At 40.5% G+C, this 10,597-nt stretch overlaps 2 protein-coding genes across 2 annotated transcripts; both read right to left on the reverse strand.

The window, feature by feature from the left end:
- On the reverse strand, positions 1-346 carry LOC122084396 (small polypeptide DEVIL 22-like). The gene has a single exon (XM_042652616.1). It carries the CDS (start codon positions 312-314, stop codon positions 135-137), a length of 180 nt encoding a protein of 59 aa, XP_042508550.1. The 5' UTR covers positions 315-346; the 3' UTR covers positions 1-134.
- A 3,997-nt stretch (positions 347-4,343) lies between these two features.
- LOC122084931 lies at positions 4,344-10,546 on the reverse strand. The gene is made up of 4 exons (XM_042653348.1): positions 10,308-10,546; positions 8,917-10,265; positions 5,479-5,749; positions 4,344-4,413 (listed from the first exon to the last, which is right to left on the reverse strand). The coding sequence occupies exons 1-4, from the start codon at positions 10,544-10,546 to the stop codon at positions 4,344-4,346; spliced, it is 1,929 nt and encodes a 642-aa protein (XP_042509282.1).
- Between the last annotated feature and the right edge of the window lie 51 nt (positions 10,547-10,597).

A 10,597-nucleotide genomic window follows, 5' to 3' on the forward strand; every position in this document is an offset into this window, starting at 1 on the left:
ACGCAACAAATGAACATAGTGAGCTATTTCAGGAGGAGGGGAATAACGGGGAAGGAAATCCGAAGTACCCAATCAGAGAGAAACAGGAAGGAACAATACTTGGGACAATAAAGGGGTCCCCTCCCCTCTAATGATCAATCATCACCCTGGATGTACCAGCACAAAAGCATGGTTGCGCAGCGTCGAAGTATATAAATTCTGGCCCGTTGCTCTTTCACCAGAGAGGCACACCTGCTAGAGAAGCCATGCACACTTTTCTTCGAGCGAGCACGAACACACTTACCATGTTGTTGGAGTTGCTCAACTTGAACCATATTGGTTGCTGTTGATCAAAGATCACAACACCTGCTGCCTGTAAGTCCTTATTAGGATCCAAGGTAGGGAGGATTGAGGAGGGTGGGTTTTATACATATTTGAATGTCTATGGGCCTTTGAGCCTGTGGAGAGAAAAATAAAAATATAAAAAGAGTGACGAGATGGCGTTTGATTAGGTCGCAAGGGGAGTGAATGAACATGGTCAGTTTCGAAAATTGGGTTGCGCATGGAAAGGAGCGATCTTTTCTTGCATTTTTAGTCTAAAATCTAAAATGAATGAGAGAGATTATTTAATGGGAAGGCCAGAATGACCAAGGAAAGCAAAGGAGAAGGGACTGAACGTGGGTGTCGGAATGTGGACCTCTTTAATAAATAAACGTTGTAAAATTATAAAAGTGGGAGTGCGGGAATGACTAGAAAAGTGGCAAAGAATGCACAAGAAAAGGACAGCTGCTTAAGCAACACAAAGCGAAAGAATATCTTTGGGAACACTGTGCCGGGAAGGTGATCTTCCGTGAGGGGGGTAGAGTTGGCTGTATTCCGCGCGCTTCGCGGTCCCAGGTTGATCTAAGTACTTAATTAGTCTTAAACTCTTGCTTTTAGTCCTAATTGAGGGTTTCGGCATTTATGGATACCACTTTCAACTGTCCCTAATTTTAATTACGGATATTCAGGTCAAATTACACTTGAGGTGCCAACACTTGTCTCATTCACTGTCATTTAAATGATGGAAGAAGGATTTTTATGAAAACAAAAGAGATAGGTATTGACATATGAAGTGTATGTTGATGTAAACATTAGTTCAAAGGATCCCAACTCAGTATCACTGCTAAGACTTACAGTGGACCTGGGGCTGAGCCTAACTCAGGGGATCAACTAATCTTGGCTCCTACTCTTGCCACGTGGAGACATTGAACCATGGGCCAAGATGTAAAGGGCTCATTTGAATGTCAGATTTCCTTTCTTAGAGCCCGGCAACGCCCGACCAGGCCAAGCAGACCTGCAGGTTCAATAGGGGACCAGTTCCATGTCGTTGGTGGTGCATGGAATGGAAGTGGCCTTGGTGGCCGCTAAAGGTGTAATTGAACTGAATAGAAAATTATTCATATCTGCATCCAATTAGCTTTTGAAAAAATTAAGATAGTTTTTAAAATCTATTTTTTTAATTTGAATTCCTCTAAACTGATACGTAATATCTCGTTCATTTAAATAATAATTTATGGAAATATCGGATCATGAATAAAATTAAGGCAGCGTTTGGTATTGTTTTCCAGAAACGACATTTCGTGTCAAAAACAAATATTTCAGTTTCTGTGTCAAAACGTCATTTTTAAACAAAGAAATGGTGTTTGGTGAATCTGTTTCAAGAACAATTTCAGAACGGAAAAACAACAGGTGTGGTGTTTGGTAAAACGAATGAATTTCTATTGCACCAAGGATCGAAACGAATGAATATAGATACACCCACTTCGTCCTTCCACCCTGCATTGCATATGTAATAGAAGATGAAGGCTTTTGGAATTTAGAAGATCCACAAATGGCATCAGATCCATTGAAGAAAAACTCTTCTGAGGTTTTCAAAGTTTCAGGCAGTTTCAAATATATGCTACCTGGGAAGTTTGAGTTCTACCCATTGAAGAGTGCACTTTTCATGAAACACGTCACTTCCCCTGTCAGGCTGTCAACCTATATCCAAAAGCCTGACAAGAGCAATTGTTTGAGCAGAGATCCCTGCAAGCTTCAAATGATTTGTCTTGCAGAGTATCAAGGTCAAATCCATAGAAATCCACTTGTGGAAGCTTCACAAACCTTACCTTTTGGTTTGGGTCACAATTCTGATTATCAAACTTAGGTTTGCAACCTTGATTCTAGTCCGCTGATCACTCATTTCATAACCAGGAGGACATGAACACTTGGGTTCTGGTGTATAGACACAAATCCCATTTCTTCCACAAAACCCATGGACCTTGCACATCTGTTGGAGAGCTTCCCAGGTGATGTTCCACAACCAATTTGATTCATTCAAGCTATAGAGTCTTAGATTACCATCATAGTCCATGGTGAGTCTCCTTCTAATCCCAAAACCCAGTGAACCGTGCCTTAGATGGAAGTGTTAGAACTCCCTATGGGTTTGAGATTGAAACCCTATGGAGGAAACCACACAGGAAAAACAAGAACACGAATCTAATAAAATTATGGAGGATCGATTTGTACCTTTCACCTAGTATGCTGAAGATGATTGATGTTGGTCACTCCCACTTTCGCTCTCTTGGCTTAACTATGGATCTTCTACAACCCCTTAAACCTCCTTGGTTCTCTCACTTTAGTGGTAAAGTGGGGAAGAGTGAATAATGGATGTAGGGACCCAAAACCTAGTATTTATAATACTGTCCTGCACTCAAAACCCTAAACCACAATGGGTTGAGCCAGCATATCCCTAAGCTTGAGAGTGGACCGAACCGGTTCATGCAATTTGACTCTCACCCATTTAATCAACCCGAATAATTAATTTAGCCCATAAATCCAACACTATATTTTGTTCTTCTAGAGACTCAAAATGTATCATTATAAATTGTTGATATATAAGACAATCAATTGAACAAGGGTTGATAAGAAAAATCAGTTGTCTTATGTTTTCTATAAATAGGTATAGAACAAATTAAACCTACATTGATAAACATTCTTCACCAAATCAAGCTGCATTATTGCATCCTGGCATCAATTGTTACTAATCAACATGGGTTTTGTGATCTCTGTGTTAGAACTGCACCGGATGGGTGGGATCTGCTGGTTTTTAAAAAATGGGTTTCACATTACTACATATGGCTTCAGCTGCTCCTCCTTGTCCAATGTACTGCAAGTTTATGCTTCCAATCTCCAAGTGCTCACATTGTGCTGCTTTGCTACATGTGATAACGACTGCAAGCTGAAATGGTGTTGTTCCTCTGATATAGTTGAACTTGATCGATGTTGTTAAGCTTGATAAGAGATGGAGCATACAAAGCATATAGAATATGATCAAATGGGTCTTTATGTTTCTAAGCAAAAATTTGAATTAGGTCTTGTTTCAATTTTACTTACACTCTTTACTATATTGAGAATGAGGGCAATACTCTTGATCCAAGATGACTGGATAGATGACATTCTTCACAATGATATCCTCAAAGAAGATATTAGAGGCAACACCGGTGGTCGGTGAAGAAGGAAATGTCTTGATCCTTGCACCATTTTGGGTGTTGATTAAGGTGCAGTTCTTCAAAGTGACTCCATTTACTTCCTCTTCACTTTTTTTTTTTGCTAGAAATTATTTCATTAAAATAAGGAAGCACCAACTACATATCCAGCAAAATAACAAAATAAAATTATAACAGAAAAGAAGCCATCCAATCTTTTTCTCCCACCTTCGGCATTACCATCAACAGGAGAGCAAGAAGGGAACTAATTAAATCTGAAATTTGGTCTTCCTTCTGAGTCCCTAGCAATGAGTTCCAAAATATGAGACGGGAAATTAACATCCACGTCCACTTTACCTGCCTAGGCTACCAACACTGATGCCATGTCCTGGTCCACATATCACCTTGGTGACAGTTAGGGTGCGGGTGCCAGGGCCAATGGAGATGCAATCGCCGCCGGTGTCAATCGTTGCATCGCTAATGTTGAGTCTCTCTGAGCTTGCTATATGGATGCCATCGGTGTTGGGACTATTTTTGATATGTTCCAGTTTCAAGTCCACGCATTTGTAGAGGCCAATGTGAAAATATTTGCTGTTTAGTGAGGTTACATCTCGGAATCACAGTGTTGGTGACAAAATTGAATTTTAAACTCTGCAGTTAATGATAAGCCACAAACACCACTTAATATTAGAACAGGTTGAAGTTGAACCAGTTTGCTAACATAGCTGTGTAGATTGTGATTTTGGAGCAGTCCTTCTTGGCCTGCAAATGGGTCCCAAGGACTAGGATATATAGGAACCAAAATTGCATCTAAACTGGTTGGTTTCTATAGTCTCAGAGATATGTGTTCATTCTTCATAGACCATTATTGGGCAAGTTTACCATGGTTGAACAGTTCAATCTATCGACTATAGAGAATGAGAACCTAAAAAAGATGCAGAAAAATGAATGGGAATTGCAAACAATTACACATAAAGATTTATGTGCTTTGGAAAAATTGCTTGCGTCTATGTCAAGATGAGATCTGCTTATTTATCAATGGAGAATATGGTTAGAGCTGCACATCCTCGCATCTTTCTTAGACTGATAGCAGAGAAAGAACCCTTACTACAATCTTATAGTGAAACCCTATATAGCCCTAAAAAATTTTCCATTGGGGCTAGAGCCTTCCAATCCCCACCATGGACCCATTAGTTCGTTGAGGCTCCAATAACAGGATAGGATTCCTCTCCATAGAGCCCATGGACCATAGAGTGATCTCATAGCTAGGGAGACATGTGCCCCGGTCCTCCTAGCCGTGGGATCACTCTATGGTCCATGGACTCTATGGAGAGGATCCGAATCCCCAATAACAAAGATAAATGTGCAACGTGGGCCGATTCTTCTGGGTCTCGAGGCCTACAACCTCTTAATGGCCCTTCGGAACCAACGCACAACTGCAAACGATGGGATACAATATATCATAACCCATCATGGCTGGCCAAGTTTTAACGGTTCCATATATTTCACCTGATCATTGGAGCAGATGAATAGATCTAAGACTTGAGACTTAGCCTGGCCATTTATCTTCATTTGGGCTAGGAAGAAAAAGAGCTGATGTGTATTGAAACTAAGGCTGCATTTGGTATGTATTCTATGTTTAGAATGCTTTCTAAGGCGATATGCCCGTGAAATTATCATCTCGGAATGCATATATTATTGACTCAGTGCAGCCCAATGCACAGGGCTCCCACTATTATAGGGTCTGGAAGGGGCAAATGCAGGTGCTAAAGCTGTGTACGTTGGTCCCTCCCAGTCTCTGCTGTAGCGGGAGCCTTGTGCACTGAGTTTTTTTTTTTTTTTTTGATGATGATGCTCTAGGAAGACAAAAAGCTTACGACACGGAGTATTTTGCAATTAGGATTTCTGTAACAATCGTTGTTACTCCAAAGCCGTTTGTCCTTGGCCATCAAATGTTCCTCCGTCGGAGATCGTCAAGCCTTTAACTTACTTGAAAACAATCCAATCTTCATTGAAAGCGGCCAGACTGGAGGGGGCCTGTACTATCCCTTCAACTTGAAACCCAATTGAAGAACTCTTGCAACATCCTGATAAGACCACAGGACCCAAAAGATATGTCCCCTTAGACATGAGAACAGTACTTGGCACAGCTGATGCACATGATGCACTCCAAGCTGAGCTCACAGCCTTACTAATATCCATCTTGCCGTTGGCCTTTGCACCGTACTTTGTTACGTCGAAAACTATGGCTTTTGCAACTCCTGCTAATAAGAACAATGCACATAGTGCCCATTGTTTCGATATCAAACACATCTTCTTAAAATTTTTTTCTTCTTCTTTTATTTGGTTTATACTCTTCTCTTTCACTGTAGGATCCTTCTCTTATTGTTGGCTTTAAAACAAGTATTTAAACAATTGAAGATTCAAAATAGCTTCAAATAGTTGTTTAAATACAAAATAACTTTTACAAGTTTTATACAATTTTGGAGATATTTTATTCTCTTCTTTAATGCTCATTATCTCTTCAGTTGCTAAAGATTTACGTAGCCTCAATTTTCCTTTAGTTTTAAAGTCTCCTTACAATAAAGTATCTTCTTAACTCATCTTCTTAAAGTCCCTTAATTCTTTTATCTCATTTGTCATAAATAGAGGGAGACTTTAGCATTTGAAATATGGAACAAGTCCTTTGAAATATGTTCTTCATTTTGCTTCTCTTAGGTTTTATTGGATTTTACATGTTTTTTTTTTTCGCTAAAAAAGTCATGTATATTAAATGGAAAAAAAAAAGAAAAAAGAAATATAGTACATCAGATGAGGGAGGGAGAAATACCCAACACTCACAATAAGAAGAGAGGGAGAAGCAGAAATTCCAGCTTCGGCATTGCCATCAGCAGAATTACGCAACAACCCAACTCCACCAAAACAAAAAATCTGGAAAAAGAAAAATTCCTAGGTGAATCTGAACCTAGGCCGACCCAATGCATCCATGTCTAATTCCATCTGGACCAGAGTTGGCCAAATTGAAATCGGCTCTGACACTTCAAAACGAGCAGCTGACTTTGACAAAAAATCCGCCACTGAATTTTCTTCCCTATAGCAATGGGTTATTTTCCATTCCACATCCTCCAAATAAGAAATACAATTTATCCATCTTTGCCGAGCTATCCATGGACTTTGCCTCTTCTGAAAAATAGTCACAACTGCAACTGAATCACATTCTATCCATAGCCGTTTCACATTGTGCTGCTTCACTAATTCAATCCCTATCATAAGTGCTAGAAATTCAGCCTCGAAATTTCGCTCTTCACTTGGCCAAAACAATGCACTTTTGATTTTGAGGTTCCTTCGAATTTTCTTCCATTCCTCTCCAACCAAGTAAAGTAAGGGATTAAAACAAAACCCTTCAGCCACACCCCTTTAAAGATGGTCTTCTTGGCCTGATCTTTCCACCAAGCTATCAATCTTTCAACTCCTTCAAATCCAGGCCACCTAAACCCAAAACAACAACAAAATTTCTGCCACATGAAATCAGCAAAAGAGCATTCATACATGGTATGATTTATAGACTCTTCCGCTATGCCACCGAGAATGCACTGAGATGGCAATGGAACCCCTCTCTTTTTCACATTATCATCAGTAGCTAGCTTGTTTTTCAACATTCTCCATCCAAAAACCGATTGGCGAGGCTGGAGATGAGAATTCCAAATCAATGAATACCACCCCACCTTTGGTGATTCCCGTCTTACTTTTTCCCAAGCCGATTTTATTGTAAAAACTCCAGATGAATTTAATTCCCAATGACAAATATCATCCAGATCTGAAATTATGATATCCTTGGCCTGATCAAAGATATTGTGAAAAAATTCAGAACTCACCTGGGGAAAATTCCACTCATCTTGGCAAATGAAATCGGAAACCTTTGCCTGCATCGAATCAAAGATATCTAACTGCAGGCCATACAACTCCTCAATAGGCTTCTTTCCCAGCCAGCTATCTTTTCAAAAATTTATCCTCTGACCATTCCCAACAGTCCATTGCTCATGAGACTGTACCCACCGCCACACCTTTTTAAGACCAGGCCATATCGAAGAGGAAAGGTAGGTAGTTTTTAGCGAACCATCAACCTTCAGAAAACGGGCGCGAAAGAAAACACTCATTAGAGAATTTCCATGTTTGATTTGCCATGCTAATTTGCACAGGCATGCAAAATTAACGTCTCGCAACCTCCTAATGCCAAGACAGCCTTCCCTGGTAGGTTTACATACCTCATCCCACTTCACCACTATCTTCTTCCCTGTCTCCATGTCACCAGACCATATGAAGTTTTGCATCCACTTTTCTACTAATTTTATTGAGCTTCCTGGCCACCAATAAATCCCGAAATTATGAATTGGGATAATTGAAATCACTGATTTAACCAGCTCCACCCTACTAGCCATGGAGAGAAGCCGACCCTTCCATCCCGATAACCTCTTCTTGATTTTATCCATCAGCGGTAACATGTTGTCCCGTTTAACTCTCCCCTTGAAGAGCTCCACACCTAAATATTTAGTAGGCTGCCTTGCAGATTGGATTCCCATAAAATTATTTATAAAATGTTTCATGTGAGGGGCAACCTTTCCAAAGAACAAACTACTTTTTTCTAGATTAAATATTTGGCCAGAGAATGCCTGATATTTATCAAGAAAGGCCTTAAGATTTTTGATGAACTGAGCAGATGCATTAATGAAAATGAAAATGTCGTCAGCAAACAATAAATGGGAGGGAGTTAACACACCTCGAGGCCCAGGAAGAGATTTTATCAAACCATTCTTTACCATGCTTCTAAGACCTCTACAGAGAACCTCTTCTGCTAGAATAAATAAAAAGGGAGACAAAGGATCTCCTTGCCGGAGACCTCTACCAACCCCAAAGAACCCCACCGGGCCACCGTTCACCAAAATTGATACTCTGGAGGATAGAAGAAGGTTGTGAATCCAAGAAATCCACCTAGAGGAGAACCCAAATTTGCACAGAACTGCAAAGAGGAATTCCCAAGCTAGAGAGTCATATGCATTTTGAACATCGAGCTTCAGCCCCATTCCACCACTCCTAACCGAAGAATGCATCAAATTTGACAGTTCTGAGGCAAGGCTGATATTTGCTGAAATTATTTTACCCTGCTGGAAAGCGCCTTGCTCTTCCGAAACCAATTTAGGCAAAACAACAAGTAATCTTGAAGATAGAATTTGTGATATCACTTTGCAATAAAAATTCCCCATACATATAGGTTGAAACCTATCTAGAGAGGCCGCACCCTCAACTTTGGGGATCAAGGAAATAAATAAATTGTTTATTCCTTTAGGAAGCCATCCTTCCTCAAAGAATTTTTTCACTACCCTGCAAAAATCACCCTCAACAATAGCCCAACATTGCCTGAAGAAACTACCTGGGAACCCATCAGGACCTGGAGAGCTTACAGGATCTAAATCCCAAACAGCTTGTTTTATTTCGTCCCCACTCGGGACAATCTCCAATCCTGCCACGTCCTCCTCCTCCAACACTCTGGGAATATTATCAAGAAGGTCATTATGAACCGTGATTGCATCAGCCTCATGAAATTTCTCAAAAAAATCAGAGACATAAGACAATATTCCCTGTTGGTCTGAAAGACAAGTTCCATCTTCATTTTTTAGGGAGGTGATCTGATTTTTCAACCTCCTAAGCTTCACGGAAAGATGAAAAATTTTTGAGTTACAATCTCCATTTTTCATCCATCTCAGTTTAGCTTTTTCATCCCACAACTTCTCGTACATTTGGTTGGCCTTCAATAATACTGTTTTTGCATCTGCCTCTCTGTTAAATAATTCATCAGTCATCCCAGCCACCTCTATCATGTCTTGAACCTTCTTTAATTCCAGCTTTGCTTTATCGACCTCGTCATTCAGGTTAGGAAAGGTAGCCCTCGCCCAAACCTTTAAATTCTCCTTGACCTGCTTTAATTTTTGTGCCAGAACGAAAATTGGATTACCTCCTATCGGAGTTTTCCAAGCTTCCTCAACCACGGAGATAAATTGATCATTTTCCATCCAAAAGCTATGGAATCTAAAGGGGATATTTGTAGGTCTTTGAACATCATCAGACACAACAATTAGAGGGGCATGATCTGATACCGAAGACAACAAAACACGCTGCTTCACATTTCTAAACACATCTATCCACTTCCCATTACAAAAACTCCGATCTAACACTGCAACTACATGACCCCTTCGACGATTGTTAGTCCAAGTGAATTTCTTTCCCTGAGAAGGGATAGAAAGCAATTCACACGCATCAACCATTGCCTGGAATTCAGCAGCTGATCTAAGATTAAACTTACCAGGACCTCTTTTCTCATGCGAGAGCAGGGTTGCATTGAAATCCCCCATCACAGACCACGGAACCAAAGCGGATATCGACAACTCCAAATCTAACCACAATTGCCTACGCATAATTTTAAAAGAACTTGCATGTACAAAAGAGATACCCACTTTACTACCTGGCCAATCAAAGATGACTGATATATGTTGATCAGACATACCTGCAACGACTGGTCTCGAAACGCCCAACTTCCATATAATCCATAAATTTGGGACTTTTTCATCCCGAATATTATGAATGAAATCCATAGCATACCCCAGCCGACTAAAGAAAATAACAGGAAATTTACATACCTGAACCATGGGTTCAGCCAAGCATAGCACATCCGGGGCATGCTCCTTCACCAGTTGACGTAAAGCGCACAACCCTGCTGCCTTCCTAACACCCCGAATGTTCCAATACATAATCTTTATGAATTACTTCTTAGAGAATTGATTTTTATCAGACTTTTTAGCCTGACTAGCTGTTTTCTTTCTTTGGTTTCCACCCATAAGCATGCCTCCAGCCTCCTTCTCCCGAGCCACTGCCACCGTATCCATTCTCATAATTTCTGAATGCACAATAGAGACTGTTCCCCTTGAACATTCCACCCTGGGCAAAGAAGAAACCACGTGATCCTCACCAGGGTCTTCAACAACTGGCTGCACAGCACTGGCCATGGCAACACCACATCCAGGTCCTTGACCCCCACCGAGCCTTCTATAACGAGA

Source organism: Macadamia integrifolia, chromosome 7, assembly GCF_013358625.1.
Source record: "Macadamia integrifolia cultivar HAES 741 chromosome 7, SCU_Mint_v3, whole genome shotgun sequence".
Lineage (NCBI taxonomy): Eukaryota > Viridiplantae > Streptophyta > Magnoliopsida > Proteales > Proteaceae > Macadamia > Macadamia integrifolia.

Coding starts and splice junctions, on each gene's coding strand:
- LOC122084396 (XM_042652616.1), bottom strand. CDS start 314: ATGGTTCAAGTTGAGCAACTCCAACAACATGGTAAGTGTGTTCGTGCT.
- LOC122084931 (XM_042653348.1), bottom strand. CDS start 10,546: ATGGCCAGTGCTGTGCAGCCAGTTGTTGAAGACCCTGGTGAGGATCAC. Junction 10,266..10,307: donor AAAAATCAATTCTCTAAGAA/GTAATTCATAAA, acceptor TCGGGGTGTTAG/GAAGGCAGCAGGGTTGTGCG. Junction 5,750..8,916: donor AGGTCCTGATGGGTTCCCAG/GTAGTTTCTTCA, acceptor TCTTATTAGCAG/GAGTTGCAAAAGCCATAGTT.